This window comes from Pristis pectinata, chromosome 2, assembly GCF_009764475.1.
Source record: "Pristis pectinata isolate sPriPec2 chromosome 2, sPriPec2.1.pri, whole genome shotgun sequence".
NCBI classification, from domain to species: domain Eukaryota; kingdom Metazoa; phylum Chordata; class Chondrichthyes; order Rhinopristiformes; family Pristidae; genus Pristis; species Pristis pectinata.
Genome location: NC_067406.1, coordinates 115,353,705 through 115,377,201, shown reverse-complemented (window position 1 = coordinate 115,377,201; position 23,497 = coordinate 115,353,705). Strand labels below are relative to the sequence as shown.

Sequence of the window (23,497 nt, the reverse complement as noted above, 5' to 3'; positions counted from 1 at the left end):
ACAGGCAATCGTGTGTGGGGTCTGTTGCCTGGTGTTAATGAAAAGTGTACGTAAGGTAGGATGGGGAGACAGTGCTAACACTGAGGTGCAGTGTACTGGTGGAGCAATCCTGGTTGCTTCCTCCCATCCTAAAATTTTGAATTAACCAGGGATCTTCTTATTTGGTAAGATGATATACTTGCTTAACCTACCCAGCCAAGCAAATCACACATTAATATATTTTAAAATCTAAATAAACTTGTCTAATAAAAAGTCATTATGCCAATTTTCTGCTGTTGCTAGAGTACTTTTTAGCAGGAATATCAATTCCTTGACACTTCTTTTAGGTGCATTTCCTTTTCATAAAGCATTATCTGAAAAGATCTAAAAGTAAAACTCCAATAATCTGCAATCCAGTTGTACGGAAATCCCAATGATTCAGCATCTGCCTCATCAGGTGCTGATTCCAGGGCTCCCTCTAACATAGTGGGGCCCCAGTTCCCACATTCCCTTGAAACTCACCTGTTTCTGCTTCCTGAGCTCCCTTGAGTGTTACTGGGTACACTGGAAATTTTATGTTACTGTACTGTATAACATCTAATAAGAGTGAATTAAAGGTGCAGAGTATAGATAGAAAAGCATCCAATAGTCTGGAAAATCTGCCAGTTACAGCACTAAAGTCCCAAGAACGCCAGATTAATGGAGTTTTACTGTAATTAATATTAGTCAGATTGTCACTACCTCATCTCTCTTTGGCTGCAATTTACAAAGATCGAGTTGTAGTCCTGGATCAAATGACTGTGGGAGACCATTTATACTGTAGTCCCAAGCTCCACAGACACTTCTCTCCAGATCCTACCCAGAGGCAGGAGTGCACGTGTACAGAGCAGGATGAGAGGGAAGAGAGTGCCAGACAGGAGGAAGGGGAGAAGGGTGCCAGGTTTAGCTGGCTATCAAAAACTTTGATTATACATGGTATTCAAAAAAAACCCAGAAACATTTGAAAACTATTAAAGATATCAAAAACTATGACCCCCCCCCCCCCCCACCACATGCAGAAATCCCAAAGCTGCTCCCTTCTAACTCAAGGTGCATCCATTACAAATTCTACACATTTGTCAACGAACCATTTTCCCATATCCAAATCCTCTTGTCTCCAGAGTAGAAGATTGTGGGTTCAAGTGGGTACCAAGCTTTAAGTGTAAAAATTTAGGCTGTGCAACGCTCCTCTATTACAGCTATTGAACAGTTCCCTTATACGATGAGATGGACTCTTGATCTCACAATCTACCTTGTTTGACCTTGCACCTTATTGTCTACCTGCAATGCACTTCCCTGTAGCTGTGACACGTTACTCTGTATTCTGTAATTGTTGTTACCCTGTACTACCTCAATGCAATGTGAAATGAATTGATCTGTACGAACAGTATGCAAGACAAATTTTTCACTGTACCTCAGTACAAGTGACAATAATAAATCAATACCAATACTACTGCCATTTTTGGATGAGACAGTAAACAGAAACCCCATCTGCAGTCTCAGACAGAGGTAAAGGATTTGACAATGCTCTGAATCAATATTATCAAAAGCATCTTAAACTTGTACGAAAGAGAGATAATTTATAAACTCAAAAGAGGGTCCAATCAGAAGGAACAAAGCTATTTTGGTGGTCCTACATCTCACAACATTTCTAAATAATTGTCCAAATAAAATATAAACCAAGAAAGAAAGAACAGGGAAATTAAAGTGATAAAAGTGAAGCAGGAAAGTTAATTCTCTTACATGGATTTCAACAGCTCGGAGGGCATGAATTTTTTGAAACAATTATTGCTGTTGTTGATCCTAACATCTATTTGTCATGAAAATGAGGTGACACATTAGCTAGTGAAACCAGTACAGTAATAAAGTAATATTAGTTACAGAAGTTTGCGTAAAAAGGTTGCCTGCATTCTTTCCTCACGTTTCTCCCCGGACTGACCGTGTGCTGAAGAGGGATGCCACATTATCCATCCTCCCGACCCCTCGCCCCATGTACCACCCAGTCTGTCCGGGTCCCTGCTTCCTACTTCCTCCAAAAGCTGATCGTTTCGTCCCTCTCCGATTTAATACCATATAAATGAAATAACGTTTTTTTTTGTGCTGCCGGGGCCAATACAATACACGACGCCAGCCGGAGAGACGGCCGCCGGCCAGTGCGTGGGCCTGCGGCCATCCCACTCACGATACACGGCGGGACCCACAGGCAGCGCCAACACCCGGCGACTGAGGAGCCCCGGCCCGGCACACGTACCTGAACACCGGCCCGCCGCTACCAACAACCGGGACCTCGTCTCCGCGGCAACCCTCTGATCACCAATCACATCAACCAATCCCACTCCGGGCTCCTTGACGGCTCAAATCATCGCACTTCCGCCTCCCGGGAGCAGCTCCTCCTGTCTTCATGAACGGTGGGAGGTCAAGGAACAGCCCCACCTGTCGGTTATGGGTGCTGGGAGGACCGGGAGTAGCTCCCCCTCTCGGTGATGGGCGCTGGGAGGACCGGGAGTAGCTCCCCCTCTCGGTGATGGGCGCTGGGAGGAGCGGGAGTAGCTCCCCCTCTCGGTGATGGGCGCTGGGAGGAGCGGGAGTAGCTCCCCCTCTCGGTGATGGGCGCTGGGAGGAGCGGGAGTAGCTCCCCCTCTCGGTGATGGGCGCTGGGAGGAGCGGGAGTAGCTCCCCCTCTCGGTTATGGGCGCTGGGAGGACTGTGTAGCTCTCCATCCTGAGTAATAGAGCTGTTCTCCCTGTTGGTCATGGGCAATACAATGTGAAACCTTGTCCTAATCACAGAGTCGTACAGCACAGACACAGACCTCTTGGCCCGACTTGACCACACTGACTGAGATGCTTATTTACGCTAATCCCATTTTACAGCATTTGGCCAATATCCTTCTATACCTTTCCTATCCATGTACCTGTCCAAATGCTTTTAAACACCGTGATTGGACCAGCCTCTACCACCTCTTCTGGCAGCTTGTTCCATATACCCACCACCCTCTGTGTGAAAAACATGCTCTTTGAATCTCCATTATTTCCCCTTTTCATTTTAAACCTATGTCCTGTAGTTTTAGACACCCACCTTTGGGGGAAAAAAACTGATTATCTACCCCATCTATGCCACTTAAAAAGTCACTGCACAAGATAGGAGACCTTGGGGTTGTATTGGCAGAAAATGGAGAGGATAAATAGGTTCCATTTTTGGATGGAAATCAGTAACTAGTGGGGTACCACAGGAATTAGTCATGGGGCCTCAACTAATTGCAATTTGTTATAATGGCTTGGATGAAGAGACTGAGTGTGCTGTAGCCAAACTTGCTGTTGATACGAAGAGTTGGGTTAGCAATTTATGAATAGGACACAAAGAGTCTGCAAAGGGATATAGCTAGGTTAAATGAGTGGGCAACAAAATGTCAGGTAGAGCATAAGGGAAAGTGTGAGGTTATCTATTTCAAAATAAAGAAAAAGAAAATTATTTAAATAGAGTATAAAATGCTGTGACAGGGACCCAACCAGTCTTTCTAGGGGCAGCAGCGATTCACTTGCACTTCTTCCATTCTGATGTACTGCATTCAGTGTTCACAATTGGGCCTCCTCTACATTGGAGAAACCAAATGTAGATTTGATGAGCGCTTTATGGAGCACCTATGCCCAGTCCACAATAATAACCCTAAGATTCCTTTTGCTTGCCACTTTAATTCATCATCCCACTCTGATCTCTGCCTGTGGACTCCTGCATTATCACATGAAGACCCAAAACAAGCTTGAGGAACAACATGCAGGGCTTTGGGCCAAACGCAGGAAATTAGGAATAGCTGGGTGGGCATCGTGGTCGCCATGGACTAGTTGGGCTGAAGGGCCTGTATCCATGCTGTATTGCTCTGTGACTCTATAACACCACCACACCTTCCCTCTGTGCACATTGCAATATTGAATTCTCCAAGCTTCTTTCTTCCTGCCTGCAAAAGAACCAATTTTGCCTGCCATTCTTCCTTTTCATCTCTGTGTAGTCTGGCTTGCTAGGCATGTCCCAGTAGGCCAGAACCACAGTAGCAACAAATTAAACAGCCATATTAACTTAATGTGATCCTACCTGTCATATGAATTCACCAGATCAGAGAAATTCCCTTTATTACACCCATGGCCCTTAAGGGCCCTTTGCTGCTATCTAGCCTCTTGTTTTTCTTAGGTCTGAAGGGTCCCTCATCAGAAACATTAACTGTTTCTTTCCACAAATGCTACCAGACTTGCTGAGTTTTTCCAGCATTTTCTATTTTCAAACCATGTTGCCTCAGTTTTTCTTTTTATATTCTTCTATGCTGGTCTATTGGGCAGATTCCACAACCTTGCCATTAACAACACATTCTCTCTTGCTGAAAATTAAATGTTTTTTTTCTCTTTCCCAGTTCTGATGAAGGGTTGCAGACCCAAAATGCTGACCATTTCTCTTTCCACAGACGTTGCCTGACTCAGGTTTTTCCAGCATTTTTGTTTTATTTCAGATTTCCAGCATCTGTAGCTTTTTTTGACTTTCATTCACCATCTCCATCAATCTTGCCAACATTCCATAACAAACTTCTCCAGTGCTCTCAATTTTTCAGCAAAGTGACACACAACTGCTTCTTGAATGGCACTGGGCCCAACCACACCCACAGGCCAGATTGTCTGGAGAGGGACATACCAGCAATCACAGATCATTGCCAGCAGCAGATTGGAGACCATGGAAGATAATATTCAGCTAATTATTTCCCCTCCGCTTCACAGCTCTTGTTCCACCATCATTATTCAATCTCTCCTGGACTGCAGGAGAGAGATGACTTAACAATGGCCGTCTAACAGATCTCCTCCCCTCAGCATACTCATATTGTTCTTTCCTCCTCCTTTCTGACACTCAAGACCTCTCAGCTGTCGAGCTGAAATACTGGCAGGTACCCTCAGAGTGTAGGGGCTGGACGTGACACCAAAGCAATTATAGTAAAAAAAAATCCAGTTCATTGTTAAACTACACAGAAATCTCAACCATGAAGTAGAAAGTCTTTAAATTATGACTGCCATCAAAATATTGATTACCACAGGTATTACAATCAATATCTAAATGTTTTCAGTGATAAATCACACACATCAGGCTTTTCATGATCTCAAGATATTCAATGAAATACTTTCAAAGTTCATTTATTATTGTAAAGTAGGTAAACTTACATTATAACTAACTGCTTTCTTCACAATCAGTGTGGATACCTTAAGTTACAGATAAACATTTTTTGCTTCATCAAATTTACACCAAAATCAACAGAGGTTGAAAACTCTTGTTGAAAATGGAATCAAGGGGCTAATATTAAATATATTTACTGAACTGTGGCATGTTTAGTTTGTTTCTTCATAAATATGTAATGATGGGGAGGGGGGAGAAGAGCTACTAATTTTATGCAAAATAAGCTGATGACCAACAAGTTTTGTAATGTCCTTTGACTTTAAACTTTTTTTTGTCCATAATAAGATTGCTCTAGTATCCACATTATTACTTTAAAAGAATAAGATTAACTAAATTGTGAAAAAACAAACTGACCAAGGTAATTGAAACCAAAATATATTTAACATTGGTTATGACTTAAATCATTATTTCATTTAATTGTGAAGGACACATTACATACTTCAGGATAAAGTTCTACATGCAATTGTTTCTCCTACTTCAGCACAGGCTGCTGCTTTTAGGAGATTATGCTTGTACTAAAATAAATTAACTCCTCTGCAGAACTCAGATTCTGGTCTTCTTCAGCTTTTTATTGGAGTGGAGCATCCCTTCACTGTTTTCTTCAGGTGATGATAATTAGGCAAGATCTTCATCAGGAAATCAAGCTGCAGAGTTTGTGGCTATAAATAAAAAGGTTAGTCACTAATTAAACATATCCATACATGGGATAACAAGCTTCAAGTTTCAGGATATAAGTAGCCAACAGCCAAATTACATTTCAAAGAAAAATAAAATCCATTAAATTGTTACTGGATGTGACTAATCATTATTTTTTGGTGATGGTGGAAGTGAGTAATGGGAACATTTCACTTCATGTCACAATCCAGATGCTATTCATGTGTACTGCAGGATAGAGTTAACCTGAAAAGCAAAACCTGCATATGCTGGAAATCTGATTTTTTTTAAAAAAGCAGAAAACATTGGTAATGCTCAGCAGATCAGGCAGCAACTATGAAGAGAGGGGCATAATTAACATTTCATTTTACTGACTATTCATCAGAACGCAAAAAGGCTAGAAATCAAACATATTTAAGTTGCAGAGAATGGTTGGAGAGAACAAAAGGAACGTCTGGGATGGGATGGCCACCAAGAGAGACCGAGTGAAACAAACAGTGCTGCCAGCTGAGACAGGGTGCTGCTAATCCAGCCTATTCGGAGAAGATGTACATTGACAGAGATGAATGAGATCAGAGGGTGAAAAATGGTGGAACTCCAGCACAAAAATACCTGCAGTTGCTGAAAATCAAAAACAAGAGAGAATGCTGGTGATAGCCAGCAGGTCAGGCAGCGTCTCTGGAGAAAAAACTGAGTTAATATTACAAACTTGTTATCACTTCTTTTGAAAATCTCAACTCCCAGATATACCACGACTCAGACAGATAAACCTAATCCTTTCTGCCTGCACATGGTCCACACACCCCCTATTTTCTGCATATTCATGTGCCTACCCAAGAACTTCTTGAACACCTCTTTCATATTTGCCTCCACCACCATCCCTGGCAATGCATTCCAGGCACCCACCACTCTCTGTGTAAAAAAAACCTGACCCACACATCTCCTTTGAACTTACCCCTCTCACCTTAAAGGCATGACCTCTAGTATTAGACATTTTGACCCTGGGAAAAGGATACCGGCTGTTTATTCTACTTAAGCCTCTCATAAATTTTATAAACTTCAATCAGGTCTCCCCTCAGCCTCTGTTGCTCCAGAGAAAACAACACTAGTTTGTCCAACTTCTCCTTATGGCACATACCCTTGAATCCACGCAGCATCCTTGTAAACCTCTTCTGTACTCTCTCCATAGCCTCCACATCCTTCCTACAATGGGGCGGCCAGAATTGAATGCAATACTCCAGATGCGGCCTAAGCAGAGTTTTATAAAACTTATATATTACAAAACTTGCATATTACAAAACTTTTTAATAGATTGCTGTTCCTTGATATACAGGAATACAACCAAGTTTCTTCCTGGAAAAAGAATTTGAAATTGTCCAGTTCTTACCTGAGGGCGTTCTGACTGTACTCTTCGCATACAGTCTACCCCATAGATAACTGTATTTTCTGGAATAACTTCACAGGAATTTACATGACAGCAGGCTCCAATAATACAGCCACTGGTCAGGATCACATTTCTACCTATATATGCTGAGACAAAAAAAATAGACAAAGCTATAGGTATTTGAAACATAATAAGTAGCAGCTTAAGAAAAATCCTAATGAGAATTACAAAGTACACAGTTTAAACAGAATCTTCAGAAAGAATATATTCTGGCCACAACAGTTCCGAAATTGTTAGAATTAAAATATAAAGATTAACTATACCCAAGGTATAGAAATGATCAATCCAATTTCTCAACCAAAAAAAAGAAACAACTACTAAAAAAAAAGCTAAAAACCATGAACATGGACCACCAATCACATAAATGTATCAAAAAAATACGTAGAAACATGCAACGGTCAACAAAAGGGAAACAAACGTAGTCACTTTGCATACTTCAAAAATATGCAGGTTGTTCACTGCAAGTCAGTCCTGGATATAAGGTGCATAGCATAAGAGATTCATTAAGAAAAGTTTATTTGGTTGTCTTAATGTTTGAAATAAAGTGCTTTATAATGGGGCCCCTATTGTTCCTGAGAAGCCTGGCGCTTCCATGCTGTGACTGAACAGATTCAAGGGGAGAATTACTTTTACTATCTATTCCACTAGTTTTTAAATTAGTGAACATTGATGCCCAAATTGTTTTGTTCCACCATTGCTTGCAGTCTTTCACTACCAATAAAATCCTCAGATTGTCTCTTCAAGGATTCACTTCCACTTTAAATAACATCCACCAGTTTTCCTTCTCCAAGCCCCTTTATGAATTCTTTATCCATCTATATGACAAACTGTATAGCCTAACCTTGTTATCCGCAGATCCAGATAACTATAGATATATGGTGCATAAGGGAAAGAAATATAACAAAAAGGTAAGAATGAAAAGAAAGTGATAAATAGGTATGGTGACTACACCCCTGTGAAATACCACCTGTTTTGCCCCACTAGAGAACATTCTCTTTATGCTTACCCAGACTCCTATTTGTCAGTCAACTATCAGCCTACGGCAACAATCTATTGGAAGAACTCAATGGGTCGAGCAGCATCTGTGGGAGGAAAGGCATTGTCAACGTTTCAGGTCGAAACCCTGCATTGAGCCGAAATGTTGACAATTCGTTTCCTCCCACAGGTGCTGCTCGACCTGCTGAGTTCTTCCAGAAGATTGTTCGTTGCTCCAGATTCCAGCAGCTGTAGTCCCTTGTCTCCATCAGCCTATGGCATACGGTTACCTCCAATGCAATACAGTTTAAATGAATCACAGATTCATTAACCAATTACCCACCCTCTCACTCTTTCCCCAGAAACATGAAATCTTTTCCTGTTCAAGTACATACTCAATTTCCTTTCAAAAGTTAATATCTAAACTGTTTTTCAACACTTTGTTTCAGACAATGTTCTCATACATTTTAAACATCCCCGTTATCTCCTCGTATCTTTTTCTGCTCCAGTTTTTCCACACTCTCTACAGAATGAATTTCTCATCTTTGGAACCACTCTAGTGATAACTTCCTTCCTAACATATAATGCTCCAGCTGACACCTGACAGATGAATGAAAGATTTAACTATGATTTCCTTACTTAGATAGTTTATGCCACTGTGTAAAAAGTCAAGGACCCTGCAATGCAATTCCCAATTTTCTACTCTTAGATACAATTTCAGCATCTGGGAATTCCTTACAAAATTATATTAATGATATCAACAATTTTTTCCACTTTTTTAAAAAAAACACCTTGGAATGGCAACCATCAGGACCTGAAACTTTGTCCACTATCTTCTCTAAAGTTTTTTTTAAAGTAATAAATTCAAATCAGTTCCTCCTCTTTACAATTTTGATTACTTTGTGCCTCTTGTTTCCGAATATCCCATCTTCTTCTTCTACTGTAATAATGTATGAAAGAATTAGGTAAACAAATCTGTCACTTCCTTATTATGCATTATATTCATATGGGTACACATTAACCCTTAAAAGTATTGCTATCAACTTTGCAAATTCTCTGAGCTTTTTCTGAACCACTTCATTTTCAAAGTCCCCTATTGTTGTTTTTGTAGTTCTCCCAATTCACTGATTTTCCATGATTCTTTGGAACTGTGATGTCTTTCTAATGATCTAGTTTTGGAATATTAAACTTCCAATCATGCTATGAGCTCATATCCCTCTAATTTAATTTGTGCTACTCACATGTTATGCTGCATGGAATCATTAACTTTTTTATGATGACATTGCCACCCAGCTCCTATGTCCTGCGGACACATTTTTTCGGACTTTTGAATCTCACATCTTATCCACATTTTTTTAGATTTTGTACAATTTTCAGTATTTTGTTATTATGGAGATTTTTGTTTTGCTTCAATGTCTTAGATCATCTGGATTCAGTTTAACTACTGAGTTCAGAAAAATTTCATTGAATTGTCAGAAATGAGAGCATATAGCCTTCAGCACTTGCCCCATTAATCCTCACAGATATGCATATGTGTATGGTGTGCTAAAGGTCAGATCAGTAGATTAAATAGTTGAAAAATATTAGTCAATTTTGACAGTAGAATGACCTTATCGTTGACTTGGCTGGTCACACATTTCTCTGCAAAAATCTTACCGATAATTGGAAATAGCAGATATTCAAACGTCCACAATTCACTGGTAGTATAAGTCAACTAGACACAAGTACCAATAAATCTTATTTCAAACCTTTTGATCAAACTGTTTCATCATGATTAGATTTTTCTTTCCCAAATGCAACTTACCTTTAGATTCAATTACATTGTTATCTCCAATCTTCAGAGCTTCAAAATCTGATTTAGATAGTTAAAGAAAACTAACATTACCATTTCTTTTCTGATCACTTTGATCTTTCTCTTCCACAGATGATGCATCATCCTGAGAGCAACCTAAAATATTACTCATTACTCAACTTGGGAACGTAGCCTCAAGATTCAGGGGAATAGATTTAAGATAGAGAAACTGCTTTTCCCAGAGAGCAGTGAATCTGTGGAATTCTCTGCCCAGGGAAGCAGTAGAGGCTACGTCATTAAAGCAAAATTATAATTACCACAATAGCCACTTTTCTGTACAGTAATCACTGTATGTATTCACACTTGCATTTTAAATGAAGACTAATTAATCTCATCTCCATTGCCCGACAATAATTTGTTCTACTGGAATTATTGCTGGTATCGGAATTGGAAAAATCTACAAAGCATTTGGACAGAAAATTCATAAGCCCAAAAATGTAGTTAGAAGCAAGCCAATGGTGCTCACTGCTAACCTGTACAATACTAAGTTCTTATCTTGCATGGTACCTCTCATGAGAATTTGCTGCAAAGTACCAACTTTAACAAAACAATGTTCGATATACAGGAAGTCCCCGGGTTACAAACGCCCGACTTACGAACGCCCGTACTTACGAACGGTGGGAAGGTGGTGCAGAATTGGGCGCAGAACGGTTTGCCTGTCAAGTGTTGACTTTTTCCAGGTGATGGAGGTGGTGAACGGCCGGATCGTGGATTTCATGTGTTACAGTCTGTACCGCTATTTCGGGGCAGGGATGTTCGAGGAGTTCCTAATGACGAGGGACGCCACGAATGGTCACCAGTCCCCTCTCCCGCAGACCCCACCCACCATATCTATCTATCTATCTATCCAGCACTCGCTCTCCCCCGTCAGGTCGTCCCTGGGTAATGACCGAGGTCCATTTCTACAGATGTCCTTAAGTTGATTTTGTCCGTCAGTCGTAAAATACACAAAATTCACTCGATGTGGTAACTGTACCTCCACAGTACTGTTCCGACTTACATACAAATTCACCTTACGAACAGACTCAAAAACGGAACTCGTTTGTAATCCGGGGACTTCCTGTAGTTCACTATGACTCTTGAATCAGTTATTTACATAAAATATAGGCAAAGATCCAGCCACTAAATTATTGATCATGATTGGATATAAAATCCAGCAAAAACACTTAGTGGCAGCTCTCTTGACAGCATTCATCTATGATCATGCTTTCCACAGTACAAGTGTTTTGTTTGATGCTTGGACATAACAAATTTGAAAGGAATTTGTCTCAGTTACAAATGTTCTGGAGTACATCAAGTAATGAAGAATCTTGATTGCGAGAGATTTAATGAGTTACTGAACTGAAAATACTAAAAAGAAATATTCTGATAAAGCTGCTGTGGATAGCATTCATCTTTTGACCAGATTACAATATCAGATATCTTTAAGCTAACTCAATTACAGTTCAGATGGAAACAGACATATCAAAACAATTCCTGATTTTACCTTTGGCACTGGAAACATCATCATCTTAGGAAACTGAATTCTTAGAACTCACCTGAAGGTTATTACTCATAATAATCTAAAAGCAAATCCCATTGATAAATTATTTACAAGAAAGGATACGACACCCAACTTCAAATACATTGTTTGTTCCAATAGTCATAAGTTTAGGTTCAACATCTTCCTTCTGAGGCGCAAGATTTTCTGGATAGCTGGAAGAAAGCAGCAATTTTTATTAAAACTAGAAAACAAGATCTTGTCTTTTTCTCAAAGAAAAACTGCATTTTTTTACTGTTGCGCCTTTAGCATAGAAATTGCCCTTGGGTAATTTGTAGGGGTTAAAGAAGAAAGAAAAATGAGAGCAGGCACTGAGGCATTTTGTATAATGTTTGAAAGTAGGGTCTGAAAGGTATATTTAAACTCCCAGGTTTAAGGAAGTTTTCAAATTTGGAAAGAGAAATGCTTTGGGATGAGTTTTGTGGAGTCAGTAATAGCAAAACAGCTACAGTAAGACACTGATAATTCAACACCCTTTGGATTTTGATAGTGCCAGGCTAGCAAGGTTTTCCAGACAACTGGATGTTACTCCTATCAATGCCTGAACATACTTTTACTTCAATTTTTTTTTACATATTGCACAATAATATAAACTTTCAAGTAAATTCAGTCAGTTTAAAAGGAGGTGAAAATGTACATGCACTCTGGACCCTGGCTCCGATTGCATACCTCCCCAAGTTACTGACCCCTGGTGTTCTCAACATCACTCCTGGCTCCGGCTACACACTCAGTCCACAATTCAGACCCTGGCCCCAACAACACTTTACCCTTTCCAGCTCTGGCTGCACACCCCACTTGCACTCTAGACATCCTGCTCACGTTTCGTACTTTTGAGTCAGCCAGATGCCAGACTGTCAGGATTCCTGCACGATCAGATGGCAGGTTAACAGAGATTTACTGTACATGGACAAAGTTTAGAATTTTAAGATGTAAAGCAGGAATTACGTTTGAAGAAAGATGCAAAGGCAGTGTTACTGCAAAATTATGTAAAGACATGGAAACACACAGCATGATATAAAAAATGTGTGGGTTATGGGGACAATCCTGTTTATATCAAAGATGGTGAGACTGTGTGTGTGCATGCAGTTAATGATGATGGACTAGGTAGAAACGAAAAGGAGAAAAAACTGCAAGGGTAAAATTTGTTGGCTTTGGCAATCCTGGACCCTGACAGAATTAGAAAGCAGCTGAGCACTTAAGGTGTTGAGTTTTCCCAAATGCAGTTCCTATGAAGCCAGATTACTGTGTGGCTCTGAACTGCTTAGAAGCTGTTTTGTATCAGAATATTCAGAAGCCTGTTGCAGATTAAAGTATTCACCAGTATTTTGGTGAATATGCCCATTAACAGTGTGCCCAGATGTTTATGTAGTACTTATGGTTCTTCTATTATTTTATTATTGTACAGTTGAAGCCTCCTGTTCAAAAGTTGAAAAGACATGCTTTGAACAAAATACTTTGACATCAAAACATTTTGATGAGAACTTTAACATTAAGGCACACAAAGTAATGAGAACTGTGTCCAGTTCTGGTCGCCTCATTATAGGAAGGATGTGGAGGCATTGGAAAGGGTGCAGAGGAGATTTACCAGGATGCTGCCTGGATTAGAGAGTATGGATTATGAGGAGAGACTAAAGGAGCTAGGGCTTTACTCATTGGAGAGAAGAAGGATGAGGGGAGACATGATAGAGGTATACAAGATATTAAGAGGAATAGATAGAGTGGACAGCCAGCGCCTCTTTCCCAGGGCACCAATGCTCAAAACAAGAGGACATGGCTTTAAGGTAATGGGTGGGAAGTTCAAGGGAGATGTCAGAGGGAGGTTTTCCACCCAGAGAGTGGTTGGTGCATGGAATGCGCTGCCTGGGGTGGTGGTGGAGGCTGATACGTTGGTCAAGTTCAAGAGATTGTTAGATAAGCATATGGAGGAATTTAAGATAGAGGGATATGTGGGAGGAAGGGGTTAGATAGTCTTAGGTGTGGTTTGAAGGGCAGCACAACATGGTGGGCCAAAGGGCCTGTATTGTGCTGTATTGTTCTATGGTTCTATGGTATTCTGAACAGTAATCTTCTACCCTGCTCATTCTTCCCACTTACAAATGCCAAAATAAGCAATTCCACAAACAACATTATGCATTCAATAATGTGAGCTATAGTTAAGGTTTGAAGTTAGTAAAAGCATTCGACTATGTTGGAATTTGTTAGAACACCAAAAATGTACAATGGGAGTGGGCAAAATCCTCAATGCCAATGCCATATCCTTAGACTCAAGTGATGCATCCTTTAAGGGAGATGGCATCAACTGGTTTTGTTATTCACTTCTAGATCTGGCTGGGGTACATGTGGGGTATTACTGGGTCCTGTTCTCAATGTGAAAAGCTGTCATTATTCCAGGAACATACTGGAATGCAACTATAACACCTGGCTTTTATTTTCTGGTGTAATCGGTCTTAAATATTTCTCACTTTTCTTCCATGTTCATGATCACTATTAAGTGGAAGGAGCTTCACTAAGATTCCAGGGCCCTTGACACTTCACTATCTTCCCTAGAGCAATGGACCAACCTTCCGATAAGTGACTCCCTATCCTTGGTCTGAACTTGATTCTTAGTTTCTCACTTCATGCCCACTAAGTTCATCTAACCCCTTCAACTGCAAGCCACCCAACTTCTCTTAATGACACTTGTGTTAGTCATTACTGTTAGTATGTCTCATCCTCAAGTACTGTCCCACTCCCCTACAACCATGCTGTGACAACCACTTACATAATATCCCCAACCTCCTTTTACTCCATTGCTGTCTCCCAATTCCATGCCAATCTTTCCAAAGAACATCTCTCTAATAAACAGCTCTTCAGTCATATATATACAATTTATGACTAATAAAGGTGGAAATTCCCTCCTCATCCATTTCAACCCAAAACAAATATCCTTCTTCAATGTCTCTCCATTGTCTTCCAAATGCATGAAACTCCACTCACCAATCTCATCCTTTTTAATCAAGGAACTACCAGTAATGGCTTCCCTGTCTGTGTGGAATTGCACCCTCCTCCTCTCATTCCCATTTATTCAGTGTATTGCTAGTAATTGTTTCACTTTTCCTTTCTGGTGTCTGTCAAGGATCCATGTTTCAGGCTGTATTCTATTTCTTATCTATGTAGTGCCTTTTGGCAATGTTATCCCAAAATAAACACCAGTTTCCACATGAACATTCAAGTACTCAACTCATCTCACCTCATCATCACCACCGTCTTTAAATTATCACAGTACTCAACCATCATCCAACACCGGAAGGAGAAATTTCAACCAACTAAATACTGGGAAGACCAAAGTCATTGTTTTATGTCCCAGTCACAAATCCTATTCCTACCTGATTGCATTCTTTTCTGTAGCACCTGTCTAAAACTGAACCATACTGTAGGCAATCCATGTTATATCTGCTCAGAGATTAGTTTTGCTCTAGATAGCTCCCCATCCCCAAGTTAACTTTTACCTCTGTGACAATGCTCAATTCCAGCCCTATAATAGGTTATATAGTGGACAAACCTTTGGTACCATGTACTTGACTGTTCATGTTTATACTCTCCACTGGCTCCTTATTTATTATTCTCCATAAGCTTAAAAGCTCTGGTGCTCATCACCTAATATATACCATGTCCCATTCACTCAAGAGCTCTTTGCTGGGGTTGTACATTCTCTGCTAGTTAAGCAATAATTCTTTCTTCAAAATTGTCATCCTTCTTTTCAGATCCTTGCACATCTGTTCTTCCTTGTTCTTCCCAATATGGGAGGAAATATTTACAGAACAACATGAGCGAAATAATTTTCTGTTACATCCCTGGAATCTTTATTTGTGAATACCCATTTAGCATTTAGTCTCACACATACCTGTTAATAATAAGTGCTTGTTCTTCAATCAAATTCCCCTCCCCAATGACGATTGGTCCTGCTTCTGCGATAATGCGAGCCTTAGGATGAACTACTGTCCTCGGACCTTAAAAAGGAAACTGTTTTTTTTACCTTCACTCTACACCTTACAGAGAAAGCAATAGTTTTATTCTGTGAACTGGATTTATATTCTGACAGATGTATCTAACTATAAGACTTATAGAAATACAAAATTAATTTTGTAATTAAAGGTGCCCATCTAAGGGAATTGACTTGCTGTGTCTTCAAAAGGTTAAAGTACATAAAAACATAACATGTTGAGATTTTAATTGCCAATTTAAGAAAAGAAATCAAGTAAATTCAAAGGGAAACAACATTTTAGCTGCTGTCGGGCATCTTAATTGTTTTGGGCAATTTTAGTCTTTGATTCAAATTCCTAGTTTTTTTTTGGTATTTTGTTAAGTTGTTTGTGTATTGAAACTTTGATCGGAAAGCTTTATTTTGTTTCCTTGTATAGATTTTTGATCAGACATTGAAATTGCTCTGGGATATAGCCACATTGCTCTTGGATACGTCTTGTGAGGAATTCCTAAGCTATGACGAATGTGGCAGTCCTGAAATCCATTAGATATTAGTAAACACATGGAATTGGAAAATAAACTTTTGAGTAGGCAAGTGTGAGATAATACATTCTGGTTAAAATTGGCATTGCAGATGGGTTCCAAAATGACTAACGAGTTGAATCCTAGAACGACAAATCAAACCAATGATGGTTACAGGCATTTTGTTGCAGATCAGCTACCCGCTGGTAGGTGGTTCATTTCCCTTCCTTTTTCTCTCTCTTTTTAGCTTCTTAGGGAGAGTACTCCTCCTTGAAATAGGCAAATGAAGTTGATAGATGGCTTCTCACTTCCAGCTTGTGATATCCACGTGTTTTCATGGGATATATTTCTAATGGGTCTATACAGAGATTCCTCTGAGCTCAAAAGGATCTCTGACTGTGGCACAGAGGATTTGAGTCAAGAATCTTGCATCTGCACCCAATGTCCAGTTCAGTAAAGTTGATGCATGAGGACGATTGCCTCAATGCTGAAATCGTTAGCAGTAGTGAGTTTGTGAGCATTAGTGCAGTGATTTTCCCAGAGGATTATCTGGTAGTAGGTCATCCAGATTTCAAAGACTGTATTAGGACATGAATCCTGTTGCCTTTCCATTGGTCATAGTCACTGATATCATGGTGGAAATTCTCACAGTCAACATTATCTCTTGAGAGATGGCCAGAAATAGTGCTTAACTGTCCTCATAGTCGAACAAGATCCTGAACAAAGCAGCCTACTTGAGTGGCATTCCATCTATTGATGGGCAGCATAACTGCAGCACAAAGTCGCTGGAGCAACTGCCAAGGTTGCTTTAACAGCACCTCCCAAAATCATGACTTCTGCTGCCTAGTACAACATGGGAAAACCACCACCATGCCCCTCCAGGTCATACACCATCTTGACATGGAAACATCTCTGATCCTATGGCTTTGCTGGGTAACTCTCTACCCAATGGCATTCTGGAATCACCTTCAAAACATTCCCCTCACTGGTTCAAGACAGCAGCTTATCAGCATCTTCTCAAGGGCTATTATTGACTCTGCCAGCAAAGCCCACATTCTCGGAAAGAACCCTTGACTAATGCTTTCTCATTCATTCGTCCATTGGATGTGAGCTTCACTGGCAAGAGCAGCACTGACTGTCCATGCAAAATTGCTCTTAAAATGCTTACTGTCCTCTCAAAAAAAACTAGCAAAGTAAGAATCAACTACAGTTGGTCTGGAGTCTCACACAGGACAGACTAGCTAAGGACACAAGTTAACTAGATAGGTTTTTGCAACAATTCGTTAATTTCAAGGTTACCATTAATGAAACATACTTCTCCTTCCAAATGTTTAAAATGTTAATTAATCGGCTTTTTTTAAAATTCTTCAAATGCCATGCTGGGAATTAAACTCTTGTTCACAAATCATTTGTCAGGTCTCTGAATTACTAGTCCAGTTACATAAGCAGTTAAGCTACCATAATTCTACAAATTCCTTGAAATGGAGCAAGAAGTGCAGAATATTCTTGACAGGAGACACACGAGTAAAAGTGATTTTGTTAAATTTATAAGACCATAAAAGGTCGAAACAAAAAGCACTGTTCACTTGCAGCAGGACAGAAGTAAAAAAAGTGAAGTGATTTTTAAAGTGCAAAGAAACTTGGTTAGACCAACTTTTATGCAGTTTTGGTATTCACAACAGAGCAGGTCTTGCTGGGCTGAGCAAAAACTAGTGAATAGCATATCATTCTTGCCTTAGCACGTAAGTTAGATGTGAAAGCTAATGGAGTGAAAGTCTAGAACACCAGAAATGGCACAGGATGATCTACAGAATGTAGAGGTAAGGGTTGGGAAAAGAAGTTAGTACTTGTATAAAAAAAATTAATATTCTTTTAAATTACTGAGGAAATTAATGAGATTAAAAGGTGATAAAGCTGATGATTCTAATGGTCAATGTCCTAGGGTTCCAAAAGAGGTAGCTGCAGAGTGATGGATTGTTTTTGACATTCTGATGTTTCCTAGATTGGAAACTGGATGATAATAAACATAAACCCATTATTAGAGAAAGGAAGGAGGGGAAAAATACATAACTGTGGCCACTGTGGCCAGTTGGGAAAACTTTACAGTAAGAATATGACACTCCATGGTAATTAGGGATGGACTTGCCAGTGATGCCCAAATTCTGTAAATAAAAAAGCAAAACCATGACCAAGTTTAAAATCAATATAGATTCACAAAACCAGAAGTGTTATATCAGTTTCAGAGGTTTAACCAGCAGAGTAAATAAGAGGGAACTTGTGGATATTGGCTATTTTGTTTTTCAAACAAAAATTCTTCAAGAGGTTATTGTGTAAAATTAATGATTGCTTCTGAGTACTGAAATTACTAAAAGATCACGTTTACTCTGATCTGGACCCAACCTCACTTTCCCCCTTCTTCCCAATAACTCTTGATCCCCCTAGAGTCAAAAAAAATCTTTTACTCAGCCTCCACGTCTCCCTGGGATAGGGAAATCCAAAGATTTACAATCCCGAGAACAAATTTCTCATCTCAACATAAATGTGCAACCACTTATTCTGAAATTATGCCTCAATTCTATGTTTCCCACAAGGGGAAACATCCCCTAGCCAAGCCCGATCAGAATCTAATGTTTCAACAAAATCACCTTTCTTTTTTTTAAAACACCAATGACTATAAGCCCAACATGATCAACCTTTCCTTATAAAAAAAAACCTCTTTAACCCAGTGAACGTTCCCTGAACTGCACCAAAGGCAAGTAAATCCCATCTTAAAACAAGACCAAAATTGTAGGCAGTATGCCAAGTGTAGTTTCACTAAAACGTTGTACAGTTGTCTCAAGATTTTCCTACTTTTATACTCCACTCCCCTTGCACTGAAGGACAACAGTCCATTTGATTTCCTAATTATTTGCTGTACCTGCATGCTGATTTCTTGTGCTTCACATATAATAGCAATGTACAGCAATGCTCTGTAGTTTCTCTCCTCTAAAAAAAAACTGTGGATAGGCAACTGAATTGCCAATCACTGAAGTGTCAGTAACACACAGCTGAGTCTGAATTGTCAGAATATGCAATTCAACGTCAAATTGGGTATAAAATGAGAAAGAGGGAAAAAATAAAGATTAAATGGAAAGAGACAGAAGGAAAAAGTGAAAAGCAAAGTTATTTAAATCTCTAGTAATTAAAATATGAAGTCTGTCACACTTATTAATTTTTGATGCCAAGAAAGATTGTTCAGCAGCTTAAAAACAAACACATCAACTATCAGATGTACAACTTCTGGAAAGAGCGACACAGATTGGATAGCAGCTTACGGATTTACACATTTAACTGCACACATCAGGTTGTTAAAAAATGCAGTCTGGATTAAACCTAATCAATGAGCACCATCAGCCTATTTTGATATTTTAGCAGCAAATGCAACGCATAGTATCAAAAAGGACTGTTAAAGATAAATTAGATATTGTGTAATCAGTGTTATTTTGTTGTCCTTTGTATCAGTATGCTTGAATCAGTTGATGTATATGCCAGCTACATAACGTTACTGGTTAAATTGAAACTTACCAGAATCAACCATTAATTTATTCTAAAAATAAACAACATAATTAAACATTACTTACCAATAGTTACATCTCCCTTGATTTCACTTTCAACACACACAACAGCTCCAGCTGCAATTTTAACACTGCAGAGAATGTATTTTGTTAGTGAAGAATACATTGTATATTAAATATAGCTTCCACATCAGACAGGTAATTAGTGAATTACACCTATTACAGAATTGCTAAGTTGCAGGCTATTAAGCTTTTTCTATCAGACAGAAACTGTTTTTTTACCTAGGAGAAACTTCTGGTATAATTTATTAGCTTATTAATGTGTGGAGATGCAAGAGAAGGAAGTTCCCTACTTCTTCTCAACATCCTGGTCTAACTTGAAACAGACAATTTCTACAAACAAATTGATGACACCATGCAACATATATGCAGAAAATTATGTTTGAATGCAAAGAATAACTTTGATCCATTTGTAAAAGTTAAGTGATCTGTGGCAGTGACAACTGTGGGAATGGAATTGGTGATGGGAATGCAGCTAACAGCTTTAACAATTATATGGCACAGCACCTTGTAATAAATGTTTAAAATATTTCAAAGGCAGTTTTGTGGGGTGGAAGGCAAGGACCAGGGGGTCTTTGATCTTGCTCTGTCCAGGAGGAAAAGGTGTGAGATCAGATGTGCGGGAAATAAATGAGGTGTGGTCAAGGGCTTTGTTCACAATGGAAGAGAGGAAGTCACAGTTAATGAAGAATGAATCAATTCTATCTCTCTGGAATTTGTATCAGAATGGGCCATTAATGCCCGCCATCTCTCTCTTTCCTTTCATTTTATATTCTTGTATGCTGAGCCAGACTATACAACATTAGCCACACACTGTAGGTGCAGCTAGAGCTGCTGCCTCACAGCACCATTGACCCAGGTTCATTCCTGACCTTGGGTCGTGTCTGTGAGGAGTTTGAAATTCTCCATGACCACATGGGTTTCTTCTGGGTGGTCCGGTTTCCTCCTACAACCCAAAAAGGTGTGGATTGGTAAGTTAATTGGCCACTGTAAAATTGCCCCCAGTGTGTAGGTGAGTGGTAGAACCAGGGGAGAGCTGTGGAGAATAATTGATATGCAAGAGCACATAAATATGCAGAGAATGGAGGGATATGAACGTTGTGTAGGCAGAAGGGATTAGCTTAATAGAACACTACAGCACAGTATAGGCCCTTCAGCCCAGAATGTTGTGCCAACATTTTAACCTGCTCTAAGATCTATCTAACTCTTCCCTCCCACATAGCCCTCCATTTCTCTATCATTCATGTGGCTATCTAAGAGTCTCTTAAATGTCCCTAACGTATCTACCCCCACAACCTCTGCCAGCAGTGCATTCCACGCACCCACCACTCTCTGTGTAAAAAAGCTTACCCCTGGCATCCCCCTTATACCTACCTCCAATCACCTTAAAATTATGGCCCCTCATGTTAGCCATTGTTGCCCTGGGAAAAAGGCTCTGACTGTCCACTGGATCTATGCCTCTTATCATCTTGTATACCTCTATCAAGTCACCTCTCATCCTTCTCTCCAAAGTGAAAAGTCCTAGCTCAATCAACCTATCCCTCATAAGACATGCTCTCCAACCCAGGCAACATCCTGGTAAATCTCCTCTACACCCTCTCTAAAGCTTCCACATCCTTTCTATAATGGGGCGACCAGAACTGAACACAATACTCCAAGTGTGGTCTAACCAGAGTTCTACAGAGCTGCAACATTACCTCATGGCTCTTGAACTCAATACCCCGACTAATGAAGCTCAACACACCATATGCCGTCTTAACAACCCTATCGACCTGCACAGCAACCTTGAGGGATCTATGGACGTGGACCCCAAGTTCCCTCTGTTCTACCACACTGCTAAGAGTCCTGCCATTAACCTTGTATTCTGCCTTCAAATTCGATCAAGTGCACACTTTTCCGGGTTGAACTCCATCTGCCACTTCTCAGCCCAGCTCTGCATTCTATCAATATCCTGTTGTACTCTACAGCTACCTTCTACACTATCCACAACACCACCAACCTTTGTATCATCAGCAAAATTACTAACCCACCCTTCCACATCCTCATCCAAGTCATTTATAAAAATCACAAAGAGCAGGGGTCCCAGAACAGATCCCTGTGGAACACCACAGGTCACCGACCTCCAGGCAGAATACGCTCCATCTACCACCACCCTCCGTCTTCTATGAGCGAGCCAATTCTGAATCCACACTGCCAAGTTTCCCTGGATCCCATGCCTCCCGACTTTCTGACTGAGCCTTCCATGAGGAACCTTATCAAATGCCTTATTAAAATCCATGTACACCACATCCACTGCTCTACCTTCATTTGCATTTGCCACCCTCCAATCATCTGGCACTACTCCTATGGCCAGTGAGGACGCAAAGATCATCGCCAAAGGCGCAGAAATCTCTTCCCTCGCTTTCTGTAGTAACCTTGGATATATCCCATCCAGCCCCAGTGACTTATCTATCCTAATGTTTTTCAACGTTTTAGTTAGGCATTTAATTACTAGTTCAATTAGCTCTGTCCAACATCATGGGTCAAAGGGCCTGTCTTGTACTGTTCAATGTTCTATAAAAAAAGATTAATGCAGGCTTAGTATAAATAGGTGGTGAAAGGTCGGCATGGACTTGGTAGGCCTCCATGACATTACACAGGAAAAAGAGCTTAACGGCTCCTTAATAGCTACATTTTTCACCCTATCAGAGAAACGAACAGCCGACATTTCCAGTTGAGACCCTTCATCAGGACTCATTTCCCTCCACAGATGCTGCCTGACCTGCTGAGCTCCTCCAGCGTCTTGTGTGTGCTGACTGCTGCAGGTGACTGTATTTCAGATTCATCAACTGCCCGTGAAGCTGAGGTCATCTTGAGAACGGGCAAAGTACTAGAGGACATTTCCCTAGTCTGAGCCCTCTCCACCCACCTTCCCCACAAGCTGGTCAGCAGGATCGGGCGCGCCCACTTCTTCAGCTCCTCTTCGCCACTGACGGCTCCTCGAACACAACAAAAACTCTCCAGCCTCCCCCCCCCAAATCTAAACCCACCGATGATGCAGGTTCCCAACCTTCCCTCCCATACGATTTTAGTTCAATTAACATGTTTCTAACCAAATTCAAACGTGGGCCCCCGTTTTTATTTACCTTTTCTGTATTAACCTCCCCGACCCAGTCTCCATCTTGCTGCTCCTCGCTGTCAGCACGCATGCGCGCCGCCCTGACAGGGCTGGGAGGGTTAGTACGCATGCGCAGTGCCAAGCTGTTGTCCGGCCGGAGGAGCTTGGTGATTGGATGTTGGCGCAAAGGTTGCAGAGTGATAATGCATCGGGAAAGCAATTTAAACTTATTCCAAAGTTGAAGTCCCACAAGATTCTGCAACCGTACCACTTTAGATGAAGCAGAAAGAAAACACGCAGATTCTGGGACGGAACTGATGGAGGTTTATTGAGCTGAAACGTTGGCCCTCCATCTCCCTCCCAGGACGTTACCTGCACTACTGGGTAATTCCTGCAATCTCTGTCCTCACGTTGCAGGCTTCACTTGTTTACAAAACGAACTGGCCAGTCGACAGATTAATGGCAGATTTTTTTTAACGTATGTAACTTTACAGATTGAGAGAGTCAAGATAAAGAGGCACAAGAAACTCTACAACTTTGGGCGAAGAACAATCGCAACAGTGATGGATCCTGGAGTTTTCAACAAGACATATAGGATATCTTTATTAGA

General features: G+C 40.4%; 2 protein-coding genes across 3 annotated transcripts in view; both read right to left on the bottom strand.

Moving 5' to 3' along the window:
- gtf2e2 (general transcription factor IIE, polypeptide 2, beta) overlaps positions 1-2,431 on the bottom strand; it is a 32,163-nt gene extending 29,732 nt beyond the window's left edge. For both annotated transcript variants that reach the window (XM_052042291.1, XM_052042300.1), the window contains exon 1: positions 2,270-2,431. The gene's annotated coding sequence lies outside the window, so the exon portion shown is untranslated. The remainder of the gene's footprint in view (positions 1-2,269) is intronic.
- Positions 2,432-5,170: 2,739 nt separating this feature from the next.
- On the bottom strand, positions 5,171-23,002 carry dctn6 (dynactin subunit 6). The gene is made up of 7 exons (XM_052043681.1): positions 22,916-23,002; positions 19,797-19,861; positions 15,575-15,680; positions 11,758-11,846; positions 10,104-10,151; positions 7,268-7,410; positions 5,171-5,885 (listed from the first exon to the last, which is right to left on the bottom strand). Exons 1-7 carry the CDS (start codon positions 22,948-22,950, stop codon positions 5,787-5,789), a joined length of 585 nt encoding a protein of 194 aa, XP_051899641.1. The 5' UTR covers positions 22,951-23,002; the 3' UTR covers positions 5,171-5,786.
- Positions 23,003-23,497: the final 495 nt, after the last annotated feature.

Excerpts from the sequence above, each read along its gene's own strand:
- dctn6 (XM_052043681.1), bottom strand. The coding sequence starts at position 22,950 with ATGGAGACTGGGTCGGGGAGGTTAATACAGAAAAG. Across the intron at positions 19,862-22,915 it reads GGGAGGTTAATACAGAAAAG|TGTTAAAATTGCAGCTGGAG; the intron begins GTAAATAAAAAC and ends CATTCTCTGCAG. Across the intron at positions 7,411-10,103 it reads CAATGTAATTGAATCTAAAG|CATATATAGGTAGAAATGTG; the intron begins GTAAGTTGCATT and ends TTTTTGTCTCAG.